General features: G+C 38.7%; 3 protein-coding genes across 4 annotated transcripts in view; 2 read left to right on the top strand and 1 right to left on the bottom strand.

Annotated features, from left to right (window-relative positions):
- LOC126377372 (E3 ubiquitin-protein ligase MARCHF8-like) overlaps positions 1-4,745 on the top strand; it is a 32,241-nt gene extending 27,496 nt beyond the window's left edge. The window contains exons 5-6 of the mRNA XM_050025099.1: positions 3,759-3,891; positions 4,470-4,745. Of these exons, the coding sequence (XP_049881056.1) occupies positions 3,759-3,891; positions 4,470-4,678 (342 nt within the window). The 3' untranslated portion in view covers positions 4,679-4,745. The remainder of the gene's footprint in view (positions 1-3,758; positions 3,892-4,469) is intronic.
- Positions 4,746-8,686: 3,941 nt separating this feature from the next.
- On the top strand, positions 8,687-20,220 carry LOC126377339 (nuclear pore glycoprotein p62-like). Of its 2 annotated transcripts, XM_050025043.1 has the most exons (13): positions 8,687-8,899; positions 9,107-9,160; positions 9,334-9,435; positions 9,959-10,095; positions 10,590-10,662; positions 12,474-12,604; positions 14,175-14,307; positions 14,707-15,519; positions 16,215-16,305; positions 16,669-16,834; positions 17,720-17,895; positions 18,641-18,752; positions 19,349-20,220. In XM_050025043.1, exons 1-13 carry the CDS (start codon positions 8,830-8,832, stop codon positions 19,505-19,507), a joined length of 2,217 nt encoding a protein of 738 aa, XP_049881000.1. In that variant the 5' UTR covers positions 8,687-8,829; the 3' UTR covers positions 19,508-20,220. The 2 variants fall into 2 exon arrangements, with proteins under 2 accessions (XP_049881000.1, XP_049881001.1); XM_050025044.1 differs by lacking the exon at positions 9,107-9,160.
- LOC126377398 (checkpoint protein HUS1) lies at positions 20,209-24,316 on the bottom strand. Its single transcript, XM_050025132.1, has 6 exons — positions 24,179-24,316; positions 23,892-24,098; positions 23,491-23,591; positions 23,046-23,156; positions 21,859-22,036; positions 20,209-21,369 (listed from the first exon to the last, which is right to left on the bottom strand). Exons 1-6 carry the CDS (start codon positions 24,228-24,230, stop codon positions 21,143-21,145), a joined length of 876 nt encoding a protein of 291 aa, XP_049881089.1. The 5' UTR covers positions 24,231-24,316; the 3' UTR covers positions 20,209-21,142.
- Positions 24,317-25,700: the final 1,384 nt, after the last annotated feature.

The raw sequence follows: 25,700 nt of genomic DNA, 5'->3' as shown, positions 1-25,700 counted from the left end.
ATATAGGTAGATGGCGTTGTACAGTTTTAACGTGATAATTACCTGTTTTCTCATTACTCTGGTACATATTTATTCCAAAATACAATGTAATGGCAGAAACATAAAAATCATTGATGCTTGATATTTGGATCACATTATCTATAGAATTACGAGTACATCGCTACCTATAGGTATTGCTTCTCTTTATTTTGCCAACTACATTTTTTTTACAAAATGGCTACATCAGTTTCTCGACGTGATAAACTTTTATCGTGATGGTAATTTAATCGAGCGTGGCACGCATGTTAGGAAAAAAGAAAAAAATATCGATTTCGACAAAACTTATCGATCGATAATTTTATCATGTTGCGCATGTTAGAAGAAGGCTGGTCATGATTTTCGTTTAACCCTTTCATGGACAGAGACCATGGGTCATTGATGGTTCATAATAGTATGTCACCTTGGAATCGGAACGTCCGTAGACGTTCTGTCCTTGAAAGTGTTAAAGTCACTTTAGACATGAAAACCTCTGTACAGTCATGAGCAATATAATGTACCTACTTTAGGACTCTGTCGCACTAACATATTTGACATTTAGTGAGACTTACAGTTCAATTTGTCAAAAAAGTTAATGTGACATGGTACCAAAGTGTATACGTACAAACATATTAATGCTCGTGACCGTACCTAATAAAGCAAAACCGAGAATATAAATTATACTCAGTGTGAGTCAGCTTGTTGAACATATGTCAGTGCTGTCGTGTCGGCGTTATTGTCGTATTGAATGTCTGTCAGCTCTAGTCTAGTGGTTAGAGCATTTGACTCACGATCTGGAAGTCCGGATTCGACTAACGAAAACCACTTTGTGACTGTCCTTTGTTTAGCTAGGATATTTTTTATCCTGGTAAATACAGTAGGGATGCAGTAAACCATCCATTGTGGTGCCTCATGAAACTTACGAGTCTTTTTCAAATATTTGAACATTCTAGAATTCTCGAAAATGGAATCCGAATTTTCAAATTTTTAAACCTTTGCCAAGAACGATGAGCGAAGTGATTTGCGTGCGTTGTTTTCAAATTTCGAAACCTTTTATTTTGCAGACTGCTAAACTAACTCAATTTAGCTTATAGCGCATTGCCAAGGCAATTATCCATAATGTTTGCATATAGTTTACAGTCTGGAGACAACCATAGGATACTACTCATAGAACGATACTCAGGCCAGCTGACCCTAAAAGAACTTAGCTTAGCTCGAGATCTGCAACCTGCATTAGGGTTAACTCAGCCTTAGAAATAACATAAGATATGACTGTATCTCAATTGGGGTAGTCAGAGATACTTCCATCGCAAGATGAACTAAGTACCCACACCTCATCGAGCTTTCTGTTAGACCAACGCGATGAGCTATATTGCCTGTATTGGTCGAACCAACTATGTCAGTGAAAACTGCACTTAAGATCAAATAATAATTCATTGATACAAAATCGGTACCGGTCCGAATCGGCGCTCCGCGTCTGAGAAGCAAGCCGGTGTACTACAGGACCACAGCGACCTTTGAAATAAAGAACTTAATTTGGCTTTTTGGCGGGAACGGGACAGTTGCTTTCGTCATTGAATAATCTAAATAAATATACGAAGTGGTGTTTTGTGGTTAATGATCGCATTAAGTTAGTCGGAAGACATTCGCGAGTGATATTATATCGGAGTATTCAATAAACAAAGTGTATCTGCCTATTTTCGCTTCGTGGCAAGAATCCGCTTCATAACTCGAAAGTTTATGCGGACTTTTGTGTTAATTCGTTTGGGGTTCGAGTAGGAGTCTACTCCGAGGGTGTGGGCTTAGGTTTCATCATCATCACCTTTCAACATTTCATTAATCATCAAGAAAAAAAATACGTAAGACTGTATGGGCATAGTTCCCTTTGCCTTACCCTTCGGGAAAACCAAAACAAAAAAAATACTGACCCTTCAATACATCATAATGAAACATGACACCGATTTGAATCTGTCAGTCAACTCAAGGGCGAAATTGGGCGAAACCCAAAGGTACGAATGTGAGCTATGCTCTAAATTACTATGTAGATATTTATGTACCTTCGTAGCCATCTTTTGACAAATATTCCTTTTAGTTATACATGTCAGTGACTGAGTTGACGTTGGTAATCCAATTTGTCTATATATATGTGTCACTCGTAATAAATATAAAGAGAAAGAAAAGATAGAACTGGCTTTATTTATAAAGTGTTGGTACTTCAATGATGAAAATAGAAGTTTGGTATTAAATGTGTTCCTCTATACGTTGGAGGCCTTTGCCGAGTCGTATTTGGAAAAATAATAATATCCGCCACTACAGGGCACGAGCTTCTGGAGCACAATAACTTTGTAAGTAAACGCTTTGAAGATACTGTCACGAGTACTAATAATATTTATACACTTTGTCACATTAACTTTTTTGACAAATTAAACCGTAAGTCTCGTTATATGTCAAATATATAAAGATAGTGCGACAGGGTTCTAAAGTGGGTACATGATATTACTCATGACTGTACGCGTGAAATGACGTGCGTGCACAACACTGCCTACGTACATTTTATCCGTAAACGCGTACTTACATGGAAACGGTACTTTACGCTTAAACGCGTACATAATAGCATGAGTAGAGAGTTTGTACAAGGTTTGTAGCCGTATAAATGATAAAGATTAAGATTAGTGCATTGTGGATTCTTGGGGGAGGCCTATGCCCAGCAGTGGGCGTCGTACGGCTGATAATGATGATGATGTGGACTCAGTGAATGAAGATTAAATGGATACACAGTGTCCTCTTCACAGATTGTGCGTCTCTGCGCTGTTGCTGGCATCTTCATGGCTGGCATGCTGTGGTGCTTCACTGAACCCAAACTTAAAGGCAGGCAGTAGATTTTATTTTCTTTTTTTCTTAGCAATCCCTTGGTCCTCTAAATTCAACTCAAATTCTCACCGGTAAGTAATACCTACAAAATCTGTAAATGTATTCAAAACTGTTTAAACATTTCTTACAATAAAAATAAAATTGCTTAGTATACAAAATTCTAGATTAAGTAAATTAAATTCATCTTTTTAGGAGTTATGTATACGTTTTTACGTGTCAGAAAATAAATTTAAAGCTCATGTTAAGCTTACTTTACGTAAAAACAGCTTATTATAAAATTAATGATTACCTTAATGATAAAAAAGTTTGGTATTAAATGTGTTCCTCTAGTTATTAAATAACTTGTAATGTATACCCTCACTAATTTAAAAGATGTGTTGCTGTTATAGTTTCTTGTCATTTCTTCTCCTCGGCCATAACACTTTGCGAAATGACGTAAATTCAAAAATGTTACATTGACCTTCAACAAGTTTATCCATGATAATTACGATGAATAAATGATTCTGATTTCGGTGGACACGTAAATACGTTAATGCATGTTCTAACCGTGGTTACATACGTACTAACATTTACCGCAGATGGCATTAACTACTTGGCCGGACAAATGGGGAGCGCTGAGGGCTCTCACCCGGTACAAAATTTAAGACAACAGGCCTGAGGGTGCCCAGTTGGGCGCGAACCTGGGCTCAGGGCGTCGTCTGAGAGGAAGAATATTTGAAAGAATTAATCGACCCTAGTGGGTCGATAGCGATAAGCGATGAATGAGGGAAATCGTCTACCACGCCGCGCCGCGCCGGCGGCGTCGGTATCGGGGTTTACCCTGGAAAGTCCTTCATTTATATGTATTCAAAGAATTTTTTTTTTGTTCCCAGTCTGACTGCCTGATATTCTGGTTGCTGTCGACGGTAACGGCTGGTCTGCTGGCGGTCTGTATCGTCGGCACCCAGTACTTTGTGATTGAGGGCAACAAATTTGGTAAGCCCGAGTTACCTAGGAAGGAAGAAGGTGTGTTCGATTTTATTTTTATTATTATGTTAATTTATTTTTATTTTTTTAGAGCCTGTAGATGTTTGTACTTCATATTACTTCCCATCTCTTTAGTACTTAATTAAAAAAATAATAATACAAAACGTAATAAGTACTTTTAATTTTAATTTTGTTTAATGGGGTATTTGACTGGGTCAAAGGTAAATTATAAAATGCTAATCTAGAAATAGAAGTCAGTATGGGATGATCAAAAAACAATCTCATTTTACTTTTCGACTTATTTTCGAATTTTATTTATAAATAAAGTAAGAATGAGTACGACCGTTTGGCCGTTTTTATTGATGACGTCACAGGCACAGGACAGTATTTCCATACAAACTACAAAGAAAACTTTCGTTTCGTAAAAAGTATCACATTTGACGAGGTTGTCAAGTAGCCTATATACTACTTTGAGCTACAATACAACATCTGTGGTTTTTTTTTAAGTTGTAAACGACTATGGAGTATTTATTATTTTCTCCAATATGATGAGTGATAGACAGATCACCTATAACTTGCATACTATTTATTTTTCTACACCATTATCTTTTCTACAGGAATATCGCACCGCATTACGGAAACCGCAATGGATTTTTTCATGGCCGTAGTTCTTTGCGGGTACTCAGTTACCGTTTACCTGTTGTGGAAAGACCATTACGTCATGTGGAATCGCTGGAGACGAGCCAATGTCAACGTGAGACTCCTGCTCTCCCCGGATTCAAACCCAGTACCATTTGTCCCTAGGCCTAGATATAATGTCGTTTAGTATCTCTTTTTATACTGTTGGAGTTGTTATATTTAATTAAATGGCTTAATATGTAACGTTTGTATCAGAACAATGTTTTATTTTGCAGCGTTTACTTAATTAAAAAATATCTACCTCTCTAGCGGTCTCGTCTCCGATCGTGTGGGTTGTAAGACGCATCACCAACCTCATCAACCCATAAGGGTTATTATGGAGCCGCCAAAGGCCTCTGACATGGCTCGTGTAACGACTACCTATTTACATCAGTAAGTAGTAACCGGGACCAACGGCTTTACGTGCCTTCTGAAGCACGGATCATCTTACTTTCGGACAATCAGGCGATCAGCCTGTAATGTCCTAACCAAACAAGGGATCACAAAGCAATAGCGGTATCCCGTTGTTTTTAAATGAATATTACGTGTTGAGCGGTGAAGGAGAACTTCGTGAGGAGACCCACAATCCTTAGAAATGCATTTCGGAGGTGTGTGACCTAACCTGCATTGGGCTGGTTTTTTATCACCGTCAGAATGGCTGGTTGCCTATGTCATTTAGCTGTGAAAGTTAAATTAAAATTGCTTCATACAATAAATAATTGCTACATGTGATAGATGTTTAGGAATCCGCCTATTTTTTGACCAGCTATTCTGATATCAGGTTGACTGGCCACCTACTAGTTCAACATAAATCACGCAGAGTTTGTTTAAATACATACATACATAAACAGCCTATATACGTCCCACTGCTGGGCACAGGCCTCCCCTCAATCAGCCGGAGGGGGTATGGAGCATACTCCACCACGCTGGTCCACTGCGGGTTGGTGAAGGTGTTTTTACGGCTAATAGCCGGGACCAACGGCTTAACGTGCCCTCCGAAACAATCGGGTGATTCAAGCCTGAAAAGTCCTTACCAAACAAAGGACAGTCTCACAAAGTGATTTCGACAATGTCCCCATCGGGAATCGAACCCGGACTTCCAGATCGTGAGCCTAACGCTCTAACCACTAGATGTTTGCTGTGTTTGTTTAAATATTTAGCGACAATAATTGCTACATACTTGCTTCATTTACATATTTTTGTATTATTTTCCTACAAATAGTACTTAAGAAGATACAGCATTCATAAAATTTATTCCGGCTAAAGCGCCTGGCATATTACAAAGGCAAATATTTTTTGCAGCTTATCTAGTTTGGTGAGGCGTCTAACTCAATTAAAGTAGATCTTTGTGGATTATTTTAATAATAATAATAATAGAACTGACTGCTAGATGGCGTGTCAGTATTATGTGAGATTATTCAGATTTAAAACTTATTTTACCACTTTGAGGATTGATATAGTAAAAAAAAAGATAACGTACTTACCTACATCATAATCATTAGCCACATTTTAATAATATTATGCTCTATTTTACAAAAACATTCATAAATTATTTTTTCGCATATATAATACAATGAGGAATCATCTTCTTTTTGCTCATGGTATTTTTTTTTTGATTGATCATCATAACATTATTATATATTATCACCGTATTACATTTTGTTTTACTTGTATATCCTAAACAGCTAAGACGTGGGAAAAAACTTCTGCCTTTGCAATTAGTCAGGCGCTTTTCCCCAAACAAATTTTAAATATGCTATATATTATCTGCTTACGTAATATCTGGATGAATATAATTCGGAAACGTGTAAATGAAGCTGAAGTATGTAGCAATTATAGCCGCTAAATATTTTAAAAACTCTGCATGTTTTACGCTGAACTAAGAGCTGTCCAGTGAACGCGCCTGACATCAGAATAGCTGATAAAAAAAATTGACGGATTATTATAAATCTATCAAATGTAGCAATTATTTAATGTGTAAAGCAATTCCATTTTCGCGGTCCTGTGCGTATTCCGGCCAGTCCCTCCGGTAAGCGAAGAGGAGGAGGGAAGGCCTTTGCCCAGCAGTGGGATCTTGTAAGCTAGATAAGATTAGATGAAGCAATTATAAGCAATTACTTATGTAGCATTTTTTAATTTAACTCTCACAGCTAAAATTAAATGACATAGGCAATCAGCCATTCTGACGGTGACGGTTTTTTAGGGTTGGAAGGTCAGACAGGCAGTCGCTTCAATGAAACGGACCTGTCAAATCTTTAGGTTAGGAAAGCGACCCTGGGAAAAACGTGATAATGCTAGAAAGATGAGTATGGACATAATACCTATTACGCAGAATGAAACAGTTTCATTTTCAGGCGCTGTTTCCACATCGTTAACAACGTACGCACCACACTATTCACTTGCAATGATTTGTATACGTCCCTAGCTCTGCTGGCTCCCCGCCAACCCTAGATTTGGTGTTACCTGATTTAATGCTTGGCTACATACCCTCTGGGATAATGGTCGGATCAATGTGGCCGGTTTTATATATTGGAAAACTGTTTAGGCACTAATCTACATTAACAAACAGAAAATTACAAACGAAGCTTCTATGCTGGCTTGGGAGTGAATAAGAAAGTTACGCAGTTGGCGTAACGGCTCATCACCAACCGTGTTGGTCTAACAGAATGCTCGGTGAGGTATGGGTACTTAGTACATCTTGCGATGGATGTGTTATAACGTGTATCCGGGCTTATATTTGCTTTCAGTTCTGACAGCCGCGGTTTTTCTCTCATCTACTTGTCAATCCGCCGAATCACCATTGTTTACGCAAATAAACATTTCGGAAGACTTATTTGGTGTTTGTTGTTGCCCAGAACCCGCAAAGTAGTAAGTATAACAGGATGTAACTCTGACTAGCCAATTAAGAATAAGAATAAAATAAATTGGGATATAGTCGTCGTGAGCTATGTGTTACCTTTCGTAAACTTAATTCACCTGAGCTAAGCGTCAGAACCCCTGGGCCGACTATGATATTTAATATAAGTACCAAATAGTATCAAAAAGGTATTGAACTCTGATAGTCTCCAAACATAAGATATCGCACTTGGTCCAGGGGTTCTGACGCTAACAGCTTAAGTTATGAGAAAAACTGTCAAGTTATACTTCATCATCATCATCAGCCCATTAACGTCCCCACTGCTGGGGCACGGGCCTTCCCTATGGATGGATAGGGAGATCGGGCCTTAAACCACCACGCGGGCCCAGTGCGGATTGGTGGCTATTAACGACTGCTAATGCAGCCGGGACCAACGGCTTAACGTGCCTTCCGAAGCACGGAGGAGCTCGAGATGAAAACTTTTTTTTTTGTGGTCACCCATCCTATGACCGGCCTCTGCGAAAGTTACTTTACTTCAACAATCGCAGACCGAGCGTGTTTACCGCTGCGCCACCGAGCTCCTCAAAGTTAAGTTATACTTATTGTCTTCTAATTATATGTATTAGGTACCATTCTCATACATAATGTCCTAGTAAACGCCTAATTCACTCTAGTTTTGAGAAAGAATGAATAAGCAGAGCTAAATCAGTGAGAAAGCAGTGAGGTGAGACCACGTTATCGGCCCAGCAGTGCGTACCAGGGCACTGTGATCGGTACGGTACATGCATGGTACAACTGCCCGGACCTTCTCACGACTTATCTCGGAACGGAACACCCAGGTGTCATGCATCTCGAGGAGTCAAGAGTAAACCTAGAACGCACGTGGGCGGTTCCAACTCGAAAAGTGCGGTGTAACTTTGTACAGACGCATGTTTCCCACCCTCCCAGTAAACAATAAAACTCTTATTTTTGTTATTTTCTTAACATTTACAACCTTCCTAACTGATTAACCAAAAGAAGCACAGAAAAGTCGTAAAAATATTAGCGAGATTCAGTAGTAACAGCGACAGTGTAAGATGAAAATTATTATTCCGTTAAAGTACACCAAATAGTGCAATAAGTTATCGTTCTACATTTTGTATGCAGTATCAAATATATTTTTGAACGGTATAAACCACCCATCCGCTATGAATGCCCGCCAAATACAACGAATAGAAATCTTGAACGTATTCATAATTTATAATAAATTGGCAACATTCCAATTGGCGGGTAAAAAAATAAAAAGCGAGTGAGTGACAGCGAGAGAGCTGAGAGCAATTATGTTGTCATTTGTTGAATAAAAAGCGTATTTCAGTGTAATATTTTAATATTGTCGATATATACAGAACCTATAGAAGTTCGTGCTTGTTAATATTGTTTTTAAAATCTCTAAAGGCCAAACCATGAGTTTCTCCTTCGGTTCGCCGTCTACAACAACAGGCAGTACTTTCGGTTCCAACACCGCTTCTACAGGTAAATTACGAGTGTCTGGTGATATTTATGATTTATTTCTAGTAAAAATTAAATAGGAAAGAGTAATTTATTCATACGTTTATATTTTACGATGTAATTTCAGTTTGTTTTTATCCTAACCTAGATTTTTGTTGCTCAATATAATGTCATGCCGCAAGATTTGTTTACCATTTTGAAACGTATCTGTAACTTGGATAACGTTTTCAGGTTTCGCTTTTGGTGGAGGTGATACGAAATCGTTATTCGGAGCGTCAAATACAGGTTTCATTTTGATTTCCAAACTTTTTTACCAGACTTTGGTAAAGCCAAAAGGAAGGGTTATGTTTTCTATTGTTGGTTTTTCTCTTCGAACGGCAATTGCTACTTGGCCTAACTAGCTAGGAGTTTTATATGCTTTCACTCACATTAGTAAAGTAATTTAATTACTATTTCAGATAATAAGCCTGCATTTAATTTTACGAGTCCTACCACAAGTGCTCCGGCCTTTGGAGGGTTCTCATTTGGAGCTAAGACGACCACTGCTGCTTCTTCCTTATGTAAGTTACTTATAACATGTATGTATATTATTGTAATTTTTTTCTATTATTCTTGTTAACATAAACCACATCCAAATATGTTTTTATTTTTGTTAAAATGAAAGAGAATTCCTGTCGCAAAATTGATTAATTAATTAATGTTTTTTGGTTAGAATCATGGTTTGGATCATCCCTTAAAGTTTTAGTTACAATGTTACATTATATGATTATAGTTAACAAATGTTAAACACTTTAACATTTGTTTTTTTTTTTCTAATAATACATGATTCTTAATTTGTTGACATCTTTCCTTATTTTTCTGTGTCACATGATTCCCAATCCCATGTCATTCTTCTCCATGTTTCTCCAACTTCCTTCTTAAGTTATTTACTATTAGATTGCCATTAGCCGGGCACAAATCCTGGAAACCATGTGATATCAATTAAATTATCTATGATCTAAACATGAATTCAAACTCATAAAGCCATAATATGATAGAATCATGGCTAATCATATATGTAAATTAAATATTGTATAATTTCAGTCGGTTCACCAACAGCAGCGACCACAACTACGTCTGCGTTTGGGGCCAGCAAGCCTCTGAGCTTCGGAGGTTTCCAGTCTCCACCAAACCAGACCGTGGGCAGCCCTGGCTTTGGACAGCCAGCGCAAGCGCAGCAGGTATGTGTTATCATCCAGAGTTCTACACACTCACTACATCATCTCCCTAGTGTTTTCCCGTTTTTCACAAGATCTGCCTACCTAACAATGACTTTGTGATCCCTAGCTTAGTTAGGACATTACAAGCTGATCACCCGATTGTCCGAAAGTAAGATGATCCATGCTTCGGAAGGCACATTAAGAGGTTAGTTCTGTGTACTACTTATGTACATGAGCCTTTGGTAGCTCAATAATAACCCTGACACCAGGGTTGGTAAGGTAATTCACGTCACAACCCACACGATAGAAGAGAAGAAGACAGTTCACCACAAGAATGTGGGTTTCCTCAGGATGTTTTGATACAGGCCTGTGTTGGTATTAAAACCTGCAACCTCAGAGTGAGACACAAAATTATATACTACAATGATAATCAACCTATTTGTAATATATCCTGGCAGAAAGTTTACATATTCAAGTTTATTTTTGTGTAATGCAAATAATCATTTGTTTTTCAGAATGCTCCTCAGAACTTGTCATTCGGTGGCACTGCTCAAGCGGCACCAGCATTTGGGACCCCTACAACTCAAGGTAATTCTGTAAATACCATAGAACAATAAGACATTTTTTTTTATTCACACATTTTTACACTATGTATGGTACATACATGTAGGAAAGTGAGAATACTATGGGTGGATAATGAATAGGAATTTGAATGTTTATGAAAGGAGGATGGTTAATGAATAGGACGTAAGGCATTTTTTAAAAAAAGTTAGAGAGGAGTCGATGGTGCAATGATTTTTGTAAAATATAAGGAGTAAAGACATTTAAAATATCCCGTGTTATTTCTGTATCCCACATACATATATCGTGGCCATATCATAGAATTGATCATTTCATGAAATGATCGACCATAATCATCATTTCACGAAATAGAACAACATTCGTTGGCCACATCATGATGTGGTTTGGCCAGATCAATGAACACAAAACGTTTAACGATATGACCAACTAAATGCATGATTACTTCATGATATGGCCAAACGTTAGCGATCATATCGTAAAATAGTAACATTATCCACCGGTAGTGGCGCTGGTGTCGCTTTGTTTATGTTTTGCATAATGGCGGCGGACAATAATTATTCTTGTGTGAACGCGAATAATACGAATAATAATGAGCAAATACAAGATAAAAGTGCATTGAAGCAATGTTTTGACACTAAGGTGAAAAGAAAAACTCGTATTAACAGTAGACAGCAACTTTATTTTTATTTTTAGGTTATATGGCAAATAATGAAGGTCGAGTGACCACGCTACGTAAATCAATGGACTATTATTGGATTTCAAAATATGATATAATTAAAACTGCGAATGAAGAGATATTAATTTTAAAAAAGAAAAATATAGACGATCCTACTGTCCGTAAAGTTTCTTTTTTTGACGTGACTTATTGTACATTTGCCGCAGATGGCATTAACTACTTGAAACGGGATTCTATTAAAACGCATAAATGTTTTTGTCATAATTTAAATTATCATAATCCTTTTTTTTATATTTTTTACAAGGCATAACGGTAGGTTAGGGTGCGGCGGGGGTGGCCCTTGGGCCACCCCTACGCCGCCAGTATGTTTATCTTACACACGAAAAGTATACTGAATGATGACCAATGGCATGAAATAGTGTCAAAAAATATGACGACGACTTCAAAGCGAGATGCAGTTACGGCGTATATGTCAACTACATCAACACTCCGTTAATCGAAAATGACTTTTTAATTTTTATTTGACTTTTAAACATTTTTGTACTTTGTACTAGAGTAATACATTATTTCCTACCTTATTTCGCGTTTTTATTACACCACTTATCATGGACACCCTACATTAATGATATGGCCAAACGTGGATGGAAATATCATTAAACGCTGACGTTTAAACGATATGGTCAGTTGAAGTTGGCCATTTCATGAAATACGACCATTTCATGAAATGGTCGATCATTTCATGAAATGGTCAATTCTATGATCTGGCCACGACACATACATAAGATTGTACCAGAAGTATATTTTATTTCTCAAAAGAAACATTATGATACAAATGGCACTAAAAGGTGGCCTCATTGCCAAGGTAACATTTATTCCCTGACAGGCTTTGGATATATACAAATCTTCAGGTTAGATAACGGAATAATGCTAGGGACGATGGATATAATTTGTAGCACAGTAACACTTGTTTTGTAAATCAAGTATTGAGGAGCACTGGTAATGTAATTGAAAAGATGTTCAGAGTTAGAAAAATCTCATATTACAATAATAATATCATATGAAAGTCACCACAACCGCTAACTTCTTCTTTATCAAACAACCATAATTAATATCAATACTAACTAAATTGTTTTCCTTCTAGCCCAACCGTCGGCATTTGGTTCCCCAGCAACCGCGGGCACAGGTCTGTTCGGTCAACCAGCCGCAACCACCACCTCGAGTTTCTCCTTCACAACGCCCGCGTCTGGTTTCTCTGCGCAACCCTCTGCGCCAGTGAGTCATCTGATAATATTAATTTTACATATATAAAGTTCAAGTTGTGTACTTCAGAGGCGGAGGACAGGAGTTCTAGTATGGCTTTGTATTTCGCCAAACAGAGTACTGCGGGGCGGAAGGCAAGAGGGAAACCACTGGCCTATTTTTCCTTAAAAAAGTAGCATGGAAAATGCTGCACCGACAAGGGCATGGCTCTTAAATTGATGATGATGATATAGAGTTAGCCCCGTAACTGATGGGTAGGGCAGAGCTAAAACTCCTGTATAGGACGACATTAACGACAGTCACTCCTGTTACTTGTCTGAAGAGGATATAACAATATGTAATCCCTTTTTAGAATGGTGTCTGGCTACATTTTAATTTACCATTATTCGAGAGATCTGCAGACACTTTTTATATCGAAGATGGAATAGAAACTGTCCTTCCCTGAGCATAGAATAAAAAATATTACTACTGATAGAACAGTAATTCTCAGCCCCGCACGAATTGGTATCGGGCGCCGAGCTACATTTACTTCCCCCTCTGGATCTACCTTATTCTAATTGACTGTAAGCCGCTAAGGAGTATGAAGGAGCGCGCACGGACTGTGTCTATAGAATAGAGTAGAAAGATCATCATTATCAGCCGTACGACGCCCACTGCTGGGCATAGGCCTCCCCCAAGGATTCCCACGACGATAGGACCTGCGCTGCCCGCATCCAGCGGCTTCCCGCGACATTCACCAAATCGTCGGTCCACCTTGTAGCGGGACCCACTGAGCGTCGTCCGCCAGAGTAGAAAGTGTTTATTATAAAAGGACGCCACACACAAAAACAAGACATTAACATTATTTATTTTCACAAAACAATAACAAAAAATAAAGCAAAACGGATGTTCGTCGAAATTATCATAAGGTGGTGTTGGACGCCTCCGTGGTCTAGTGGTTCGAGCGTTATGCTTACGATCTGGAGGTCCGGGTTCGATTCCCGATGGGGACATTGTCGAAATCACTTTGAGACTGTCCTTTGTTTGGTCCGGACTTTTCAGGCTTGAATCACCTGATTGTCCGAAAAAGTAAGATGATTCCGTGCTTCGGAGGGCACGTTAAGCCGTTGGTCCCGGCTATTAGCCGTAAAAACACCTCCACCAACCCGCAGTGGAGCAGCGTGGTAGAGTATGCTCCATACTCCCTCCGGTTGATTGAGGAGAGACCTGTGCCCAGAAATGGGATGTATATAGGCTGTTTATGTATTTATCTATGATGTTGGACGTCCTGAGATAAAAGGGCCTCACTCAGCACAAGTCGCAGCGTGAAACACGACGCTGGTATTATGTGGACCCTGCCTGTCTCGCTCACGCTTACCCGGTATGAGGTGCATACGGTAAGAATGAGATTTCTGTATGGAGCGTCAGGGGTGTGCCGTTTTTCAGGTTTTACGACATTATAAAATACTTTTTACTTTTCTCACTGTCCGGTTGAGAAGCTTCGGTCTAGCGAAAAGTTACAATATGTCATAAAATCCTCAATAACATTAATTTCAAAGTTTTTTAAACAAATTTATAAATGATAATATCATGTGTTCCATAGGCAGCGGCACCCGCGCCGGCGGCGGCATTCGGTGCTCGGACCAGCGCGGCCGCGCCGGCCTTCGGACAAACCTCTGCCTTCGGGAAGCCTGCCGGTGGAGGGTTCAGCTTCGGCGGGGGAGCCGCTACTGCAGGTACGTTCATTTCATCAAGTGACACATGGCGGACCCAACTAGTTCCGTACACATGCAACAGATGGCGCCATCATTCAATAATGCAGTCCTGAAACACGCTATCGAAGTTTACACAGCACAACGCATATATACAGCTTCCGACATAACGCGGATGGATCGTCGATCTCTAGTCACACTACTAACCTTTGAGCCATAGAAGGCGCGGGAGCGAGTGTGTAAAGCAGTTTGTAGCACCCGCTCACTCACTTCCAGCTGAATGTAAACAGTCGCACCTGTCGACAAGTAAATTGAGCTGTAGTGAATTGCACTATAGCCATAAACTTTCTATTTCAAATGAGGAGGGTATTATAAGCTTCAACCTAAGCAATTCTGACATAAAATACTTCTACATGTTCACAGCTCCGTCGTTCGGCACTCCAGCAGCGCCAACCTTTGGACAACCTGCCGCAACAGCACAACCACAACAGCAACCACAACAGCAACCCCAACAGCAAGCACAACAGCAACCCCAACAACAAACAACAGGGTTGTCCTTTGGCCAAACACCGGCTCTCGGCACAACAACCCCTTCATTCGGCGCTTCAACTGGCCTTAGTTTTGGCACCAACCAACAACAGAATAACCAAAATCAACCCGCAACACAGGGTTTCGGATTCGGGCAGACTACGACCAACAACTCTACACCAACGACTCAAGCCATGCCAACGCAAGGCTCAAATTTCGGCTTCGGTCAAACGGCCACATCGGAAGGTCAATTTGGTGCGTTATTTGATCGGAAAACTCCCACAGCCCAAACGCCTTCAACGCAAACCCAGCCTAAGTTAGGTTTCGGTACGCCGGCTACTCAAGCGCCAACATCAACCGGCTTAAACTTTGGTACGACTACCACCGCTTCGACGGGCATCAGTTTTGGGCTACCAACATCGACTGCCCAATCATCGTTCCCTACAAGTACTCAAGCGACACCCCACAGCGCGCCAGGGTCGACATCGAGTTTGACGTCGACGAGTTTGACGTTCGCGCCCCCAGCGTCCACGGCGACGTCGGCGGGGCTATCGTTCGGGCCGCCGGCGTCATCGGCGTCGACGCCAGCCACTTCGGGGATTAGTTTCGGGACTACAACATCTGCTGGTATTTCGTTCGGGACGTCCGCCGCTACAGGGCTAACGTTCGCTAAGCCTACTGCTACCACCGCGGTCGCTTCTAGTGCAGGTTGGTTGTTTTTGTTTATAAATTTTACCAGGAAACATGATTGTAAACATGTCTACTAGTAAAATAACTCGATTCGATGTCAAAAAACATTACTTTTAACAATATAATATTAATTTGCTTTTTCGACCAGAGATATTTCCTATATGCTTTATCCAAAAAAGGTATAAAATTAGCAGTGCAGTGAACTTAGAACACTCTGGTTTGCTGGAAGTCCGTGTTGCTCTATGGCAGTAAATGACATCAAAGAAAAATGTCAATAAAATTAAAAAACCTCTTGAAAAACGTTTCGAACGAAATATTCTAATTTCAAATTATATATTTACATCAATCTAAAACAAATGTCACTGCACAATAAAAATAATTTTATAAAAACAATATTTTAGTATAAAAAATATTAAAAGAATTATGGCTATTTTGTAATGTGACCTGGCAACACTCAAGACGTAGAAATATTTTGGCGCCCAACTGAAACATTAATTATGTATGTTAGTTTTGATGTTATTTACATTTATTAACCAAACAAATTCATTATTTAAACAGGCAGCAGTCAAAACTTAGCACCATATTTTTAGTCCAATTACTAAGCCTATGCTGTCTGTTGATTTGTTCGTCTAATTAACCGTATTTTTTAAGTCTTCCAGCGCGACCTCGTCGAACGAACGTTCTTTTTTAATTTTTTTTTTTATTAATTCCAGTGGCAACGAGCGCGTCTACAGGCATCTCTCTGCTTGCTAAGTCAACAGCGGCGCCTACTTCCACTATGCCCTCGCTAACTACCGTTACTACGTAAGTAATAGGGTAGTTTCCAACTAGTCAAATCAGTTACTTTTTACTAAACGTCAAATTACGAAATTACTAAGGAATTTGTATAAAAAAGCACATTGTGGCGTCATAGAAAAACGTGACAAAATGTCGGACTTATTATTACGTTTTTATTAACATTCATAAATGAGTTAAATAGAAAATGTTTTTCGTTAGTTTTAGACCTGTCTTTATTTTTATTACTAATAAGAATTTCATAATTTGTCTTGAACCTAGTACACAACCCAATTCAGTCGACTGCGACTGCTCAGTTCCCGTGCCGCGAGGGCTGACAGGGTATAATGATGGGGATAGTAATGGTTTTATCAACATGTAATATAATTCCAGCACATCAGCAGCGCCTCCACAACCGTTCGCGTCTATAAGCTTCGCGCAGCTTGAAGAGAACATCAACAAATGGACTTTAGAACTCGAAGAACAAGAGAAGACGTTCATCAACCAAGCTACACAGATCAACGCCTGGGATAGACTGCTCATTGCAAATGGAGAGAAGGTGGGTGTACAAATCAAATAAAATATACTTTATTGCACATAAACATAAGTGTTAGTCACACCGTACCGAATACTGAGGAGGATGATTCAGTGTATGATTCCCAAAATTCATATTATATTGTTTTTGTGTTTTCAAAATTATTTTCAATTCTATACTTTTGCGATGGAAAATTCCACTTTCCCGCGTGGGTGTTACGTACACCGTTACGAAATTTTGGGGGATGGTTCAGGCCATGATTCGGAGCTGATATCAAGTGGAATTTCCTGACGGGAAAATCACGTGCTCTGTGGTGAAGGAAAACATCGTGAAGAAAATTACATTCCGAAGAAATGCGTTTCTGACTGACGTGACCTAACCTGTAGTGGGCTGGTTTTCCCATCGCGCGGATTGGAGGATCAGACAAGCAGTCGCTTCTGTGGAAAACCGGACCTGTGAAATCTTCAGGTAAGGTAAGCGGACCCTGTGGAAACGGGATAACACTATCCCTAGCCTATCCCGATTGTAAGCAGTTATTTTTATGGGGATCTAGGTTTAAAGAAACTTTATTCTCATTAAAGATAATGAATCACTTACATGAGAAGGAGAACTTAATTACATTAATCTTAACTAAAACTAAATTAAAATCTAATTCCTCATCTACATCAAAAACTCAAAGGACTCAAGGGTTAAGCTTAGCATTGATGAATGAGTAGGTCACTTGATGATCAAGCCAGGAGTTTTACGTTTTGTTTATATATATATATATATATATATATATATATATATATATATATATATAATATATATATTATAAATATATATATATATATATATTATAAATATATATATATATATATATATATATATATATATATATATATATATATATATATTTATAATTTCCAGATAGTAGAACTGAACGATGCAGTCGAAACGGTGAAGAATGAGCAACAGAGTTTAGAACACGAGTTGGACTTCGTACTGGCTCAGCAAAAAGAACTGGAAGATCTTCTCGCTCCGATGGAGAAGCAGCATCTAGAAGATTCAGGGGACCGGCTGAGGGACCCGGAGAGAGAGCATATGTGAGTCAATAATTGTTATATAATAATTAAAACACACATTACCGGGTTCTTAATATTAGGGATATGAGAGTCCCGATATTTCGACACTGTTGCAAGTGCCATAATCAAGCGACGACTGATGAAATTGAAGTGGAGTAGGTAGATCCATATGCCGAAATATCGGGAGTCTCATATTCCTGATAATAACGCGGTCATAACCTGGTACTTTGAGTTTCAATGATTTTTGCTTTGCACTTTTTTGCAATTGAGACATATGCGAATATCCGAGAATTTAAAATCGGACTATTCTAAATGAATATTCGAATACAAATATTGGTTACATCACTAATCGATAACTCAATTATATCAAAACTATCGTCACACAGCAATACTATCGATAGTATAGTATAGTTTTCGTTACATAGTATCCCGGATCCCACCTAGAATCGATCCCAGTACTTCCAGCAGGGCTAACACATGTTGCACATGCATCATGATAAAATTTACTCACGGTCATTTTATCGATTCTGACGATATAATTATGTCGTTTTTAATTATGTGAACCCAAATAAATCATGCCGTTCTGTTAAAATACGAACAAAATCACGTGACACGCATGTTAGGAAAAAAAACATTTCTCGATTTCGACAAAATTTATTGAATGTTAGCTCTGCAGGTCGAGAACGCTCTAGCCATTAGACCACAGAGGTCCGTAACATACCAGTGAGTTTAAACTATTACTTATATCAAATACGTATTTTAACAGGTACTCGCTAGCTGAGAACCTAGACACCCAGTTAAGACAGATGTCTGAAGACCTGAAGGAAGTGATAGAACATCTTAACGAGACCAACAGAAGTCAGGACAGCAACGATCCAGTAAGTTTATTGCACGATTACGGTTGCGTTCATTTTTGAATTTTTTCACGGATTGACGCCATAAACTTGTGGTGATTCGGAAGGCACGTTAAGCCATTGGTCCCGGTTACTGCTTACTGACGTATATAGTCCGACAACGGCGACCTCAGTCTCTTCTCTCGTGCGCTCGAATGTGACTGGCAAAACTAAACTTGGTTTTGAACACCCGGTCACATTGGAGGCAGAATTGCCTCTAACTTTGAGGTTGCAGGTTCGAATCCAGCACAGGCCTAAACCAATGATTGTTGAATTTGTTTTCGAATTCATGTTTGTATCATAAATGATTATCACGTCGGCGGTGAAGGAAAACATCGTGAGGACACCCACATTCCCGAGAAATGCATTTTTTCGGAGATATGTGACCTAACCTGTATTGGGCTGGTGTTCCAACCGCGGCTTGGGAGGTCAAACAGGCAGTCGCTTCTGTAAAAAACCGGACCTGTCAAATCTTCAGGTTAGATAAGCGGACCCTGTGAATAACGGGATAATGCTAGGGGGATGATGATGATGACGGCGTAAAACTAGAAGAGACATGATAATTCAACTTCCCTTTTCAGATTGTCCAAATCGGTCGCATATTGAACGCGCACATGTCATCAATGCAGTGGATAGACAACTCTATTGCCCAGATATCAACGAAGTTGGACCAGCTCAAAGCGACCCACGACACACTACGGAGAGACAACGAAAGATCATTCCAGCTGACTTACAATTGAACTACTTTGTTATACTTAGAAATTAGAATGTTTAGTAATTAACCAGCTCGTAATTGATGACCCGTTTTACCTACTTGTCTGTTAGCCTGTGTCTACAAGAACAAATCAGTCTTAGTAATCGTGAAACAGACTCAAAATCCTTATCCGTTCCAAATCCGACATCCGTCAAATGACGGATTCGACGTGGTCATAGAGCTACCTCTATGGTAGCTCATACACTACTAAGTAATTTTGTACTACAGTTGCCTGTCGATAGTCTATCAATAGTATTTCTTATGACTATTTCAAGAACAATCGATTTTTCAGGCTACATTCCTCAAAAACAATATAGATGGCGCTGTAGTTTTCCATTCATTTTCAGTCTGTCATTCTTTCGTATCAGGATCATGAGGTTATAGAATCAATTTCAGGAATCAAACCTGCTATATGTACAACAATGCTGTAGATTCCGGCCACCAACTTAATTTGACAGGGCTAGAACTAGCTGCATCTCTGTCTTGCGCGTATTGTAAGTGAAGGATGGCAACAATTTAACACCTGTCAAATTAAAATTAGGTTAAGTTTGTCTGCCCGAATTTTTCGTCAATCCATCTATAAAAAAAAAATAGGACAAATATTCACTAACAGTTGACATTTGTATGGAATCTGTAATGAAAATGAAACATCCAAAAAATATTATTAATTGGAATAAAACTACATAATTTTCTAAAAAACTTTTTTAATTTCCGGCTTTGCCAGTTAACAATTCTTGCGATTACAAAATACAGATGTAAACACAGCACTGTTTACAGCGCATTGAACTTTGCTCCCATAGCTCTAGTACCAACTTATTTCATAGTAGTAACTAGTAACATTTTATTTCAGGTAGCTACGTAAATCATTTTAGGATTTCTTTTTACCAAGTGTTTTGGATCTTCTTCTATCGTGTGGTTTGTGAGGTGGAGTACCACCCTCATCAACCCTGGTGTCAGGGTTACTATTGAGCCGCCAAAGGCCCCGACATGGCTCATGTAACGACTACTTACTTACATCAGTAAGTAGTAACCGGGACCAACGACTTAACGTGCCTTCCGAAGCACGGATCATCTTACTTTCGGACAATGTGGTGAAGAAGCAATTTAAACTAACCATCCTCTCCCATCAATATACTTTAGTCAAGCCAGACTCCGTAAATAATGGTGTGGTGACCTCAACACTTATCGAAGGGAGGAATCAAGGGGAGGCCTTTGCCCAGCAGTAGCAGCATTCACAAGCCTGTTTTAGCCTAGCTTGTTTGTATGTGACTCATTCTGGATGCCCGTGTAGCTTTATGGAATCATTCTAATCCTAACGCATCCTCGATGAGGTGTGACGTCTGTTTGTGAGTGAGTGGACGTATGTGTGTCGCGAGTGTCTGAGGTTCTGCGAGATGATGTGTGAAAATTAAATATGATTTATACTGTTTCCACTTAAGTTTCATATGTCTAATTATATTATTGTTTATATTGAAAGTTTCACGCCGCATTGGCGTTTCTGCACTGTAAAGTCGTGAAATGTCAAATAATAAATAATCATCTCTGTGGGTACTTAGTACATATAGCTATGGATGTACCTAAGACTACCCCAATGTAGAATATAGTCGTGAACTATGCGTCTTCAATACACAATCCCGTTAATAAAACACTGTAACTTTGCGTTCTCTTCAGTTTGTAAGCACAATATCACAAGTTTCTTATGCACAATACTACATATGGTTCTGTTGTGGGATATACTGTCTGCACTGAGGAATATGGACAGCTTCTTCGCATCGACACGACAGTGGCACACTCTGCTTATATCCTCGTTTTGAGTTTCCGTTTCGGAGTCCGAATGTTCAATCGGACCTGTAAAATAAAGGTAAGTAGAAACATATTCCTAAAAGAAGAAGATACAGATACGTTCGTGTTGATGACAAGTCATTAAAAATAAAGCTATATTTTGTCATCCCTCCATGGTTAGTGTTGGGCTCACGATGGGTTCGATTCTCGATGGGGATGTTGTCGAAATCACTTTGGGAGACTGTCCTTTGTCTAGAACATTGCAGGCTGGATCACCTGATTGTCCGAAATAGTGAGATGATTTCGTGCTTCGAAAGGCACGTACAGCCGTAGGTCCCAGGGTACTAACCCAAACGCCACCAGCATGGTGGAGTATGCTCTTTACCCTCTCCGGTTGATACAGGGGAGGCCTAGTATAGGCTGTTTATGCGATGACTTCGGCGCGTACGGCTCCTGCGTCGCATTCACCTCAAAAGCCCCTAACATGGCTCATTTAACAAGTACATGCTAATATTTTTATTATTTGAATGTGTTTTTATTCCATTGAAAACTTACCATCAAAAGTCTCAACTCTCAAATCCTTGAACCTAGTGGACACTTTGGCCATGTCTGTACTGATTTGCAACGTCAGTCGACCTTCTGCCGACGCTCTGATCACCACTTCTGAAGCCATAGTCCTCATTCGATCGATCGTAGTGCGGAGCTGTTTGAGTGACGGTAACTCTATGGATATCTGAAATTACAAATATTTTTTATTGCACTTCTCTTGTGTGGGTTGTGAGATCAATAATCAACCTCATCAACCGGTGATGTCAGGGTTATTCTTGAACCACCAAAGGCCTCTGCCATAACTCAAGTAAGGATTACTTACGTAAGTAGTAACCTGAACTAATGGCTTAACATGCCTTCCGAAGCACGCATCATCTTACTTTCGGACAATCAGGTGATCAGTCCTGTAATGTCCTAACAAAACTAGGGATCTACTAGACCCACTAGACCACACAGGCCAATTGCACCAATAAAAGGAATGTAAGAATTACTGATGGTATGTCATGTTTTCATGCCTTAAATGATACCTATTTGGATGAAATAGGTCCTTTGCACTTAAATTAGAGGTCTTAACACAAGCTAACACAGATAAAATTAATAACGTAAGCTTTTGACTATATTCTCAATTGGGCTAGTCAACATGAACTGAGTACATAGGTACTCAGTGATGACACATAGGTGTCATCAAACTTTATTGTTACACCAACATGATAGAAGGAGCCATATGGCTGTCTATAATGATTAAGATAACTGTATGAATAAAAATTGCACTTAAGATTCTTTCCTTAAATAAAAACATAATATATAAATTTGATCTGTTATCCGAGCCCTACAGCCCGACATGGGATAAAAGGATTAGAAGAAGATAAAGTACAAAATAACGGGATCTTACCGCATTTAAATGGGGATATGAGACTCCCGATATTAAACCCCATATCCCCATTTAAACGCGGTAAGAACCCGTTATTATGTTCTTTAATTATGATAATAACTGCGTAAACTTAAAACAATGTAGAAGATAAAGTTATCAACTTTATCTATATTATCAACTTTATATTCTCCTAGTAATCAGTGAAATTATATTAATCAGTCAACTTCGTTTGAGAAGCAAGCCAGTGTCAGGACAAATGACTTTTTATATTCTTTAACATTTCAGGAAACTGGCTGTTGTAACTAATATTATACAAACGTACATCGGGTTGTGGTACTTTTGGTTCGTGGAAGTCTTCCCACATCTTTCGTGGGATCACAGCAACTGGAATGTCATGAGTCACATTTCGCGTCTGTTGTGAAGTTGTGGATGGCTGTAATATACAGAAACATCTGTTTAACGTCTAATCTGCCAATACACAATATATTTTACATTATGTCTACTCAAGATCCACTTTCCGGCAGTCAAGAAGTTAATCCATAAATTATGATAAGTGTCTGGCTAATGAAAGCTGTCCAACTTAAACATCCACTGCTCAAGTGGAGTTGATACTAGTTGCCCCACTCCACTTCTGCAGTATAATAATTGATTACAGATTTTTAATAATATAATTGGCTAGAACTATTATGAGATTCTTACAGGGAAACTAGAGATGAGATAACAAAATAGAAATATGTTTTTTTAAATAAAATACAATTTTCACATACAATTTCAATTTCCAATGTAAGACAGGGACACTGCTTCTTAGTAAGTTTCATCTTCAAGGATTTTGCAGATTTCAATGTGACTAGCGATCTGGCTAAATTAACTGAAACAAATTATATAAATGCAAAATGCCTCGTATTGCCCAAATCTGCATACCCTCATTAATGAGAAGGTCCTACTAATGTATGTACGTAATAAACAGTTCAAAATAAGGTTTCTCTAAAAGTTTGTGATACATCCACATTAAGGCATGGAGCACCAAGTTACTTAGTGAATTATTTAACTAAATATGTGAGCCCTTAAATCATATCTGTTAAAAATAACCTATGAATATCTTAACAAATGCAACAACAACACAAAGATGTTATGAATGTATATCTCTGATAAGGAAAAAAAGACTAACCTGAACTAAATCCTAAGTAAATATCTTTATGCCCTTCATCCAAACCAACCATTTGGTATTCAGAAAAGTACATCGCTTGTGGCATCTCGCACCAAAGAACAGGGGGCGCCGGACCGCTATTCTCGTCACTCACGATAAAGTATACTTGATCATCAGACAACCTCAGAACACATTCTTTTGATATCTTTGATATAGTACCCACGATATCTGGAAAAAATAAGCACTGCTGTAAAAATTGTTTTAACCTAATTTCTTGATTTTATACAAGAAAACTATAGCAATTTTACTGGTAAATTCCCGCATGGGTCCTGCGTCTATCATTACAGCACGAAACTTCATTTTAATTTAACCACTTTCACAACAAATCATTAAAAATTGGAATAAATACGATATGTAAACAAATCACGCCTATTTGCGATTTCGCGCCTAATGTGACGTTGACATTGACATTCAAAGTACTACAGATTAAAAATAATGTTATCATTCATAAAAATTTACCCACTTTATTTGGTAATGGGATTGAGACGCAAATAGGCTAACTTTTTATGTTGCGGTGGTTAAGCTTGCGAATAGCAAAGACGACGGCGCCAAAGCAAAAGGGGAAGAGTTATGTGTTTGAGCCTCAGGTTTGAGCGGTATTTAACTATGTACCACCGTCTATCTGAATTTAACTAAATGAGGTGTCAATAAAGCGTTTTGATTGTCCTCTGTTTATTGGCGATGTAACTTTACATTAAATTTAATGTGTACCTATAATACCTGTAGTATTTTCTAATTCGCCGAAAAGAAAAGGGACATTAAATTTATGGAACAGTTGTCAATTATAAGCAGAAATTAAAAAACTCTCTGATTTTTTTTATTGACGAATAACCCGACCAAAAAAATTAACAATGCGTCATAAGGGATACCTGTGTGATTCGCCCGGGTTATGCACTCATTTTAAAATTAACATATGTCAATCATTCGTCCCTTTCCTTTTCGGTGGATAAGAAAACGACAGATTTAACTTAAAATAAACTTAGGAGGTGCCTGCAAGCAAGAATCAAAGCCATTAGGACATAAATTGATGGAGTAAAAAAAATCTGCAGTCGCGTAAAATAAATACTTTATTTGGTGTTGAGAGTGGAGTGGGACGTAAATGGGCTAGCTCAAGGGCAAGCTCAATAATCGAAACTTAGTGCGAATCGAACTCAAGCACCGAGCTACACCCCGGACACTCCATGCCATACAATGATTTAAATCTTATCATGTGCCGCCTCACTGTGTATAAGGGGGAGTGAGACAATCCGTTATGCTTTGGCAGCCTACGGTCATTTAGACTACGACCTAGGCGTTGAGATAAACCTAGCTGATACGCCTGATACGTATTGATGCAGGAGAAGTATTATTATTTACTCTATACCGACTGTTTGTAAACGTGATTACGATTACCTACCTAATAGTCCGGATTTCATTAAAAAAACACGTATCTAAAGGGCGAGTTTTGAGTTGCAGTCGAGGAGTACAAATCATAGAACATCGAAAAAGCTAATACTCCCGCTGCGAACGCTTTGATCTTGACGCTGAAAGCTTGATATAGAAGTTGACATAAGATACTTCAAAATATTATTATTGAGAAATACTATTTTAATATTTTTTTTAATGTGATGTAAGTGCAATAAAGAGTTTTTGTATTGTATTGTATTGTATTATTATTATTATTTAGACCGACAATTAAAATACGAAAAAAATAAAGTTATTTGCTGGTATTTTGAAGTATTAAATGGCAACATTGTACCATAGACTAATCAAACGTTTCGTTTCCTATCC

Source organism: Pectinophora gossypiella, chromosome 23 (genome assembly GCF_024362695.1).
Source record: "Pectinophora gossypiella chromosome 23, ilPecGoss1.1, whole genome shotgun sequence".
In the NCBI taxonomy this organism is placed as follows: domain Eukaryota; kingdom Metazoa; phylum Arthropoda; class Insecta; order Lepidoptera; family Gelechiidae; genus Pectinophora; species Pectinophora gossypiella.
This window is presented reverse-complemented; position numbering and strand designations above follow the sequence as displayed.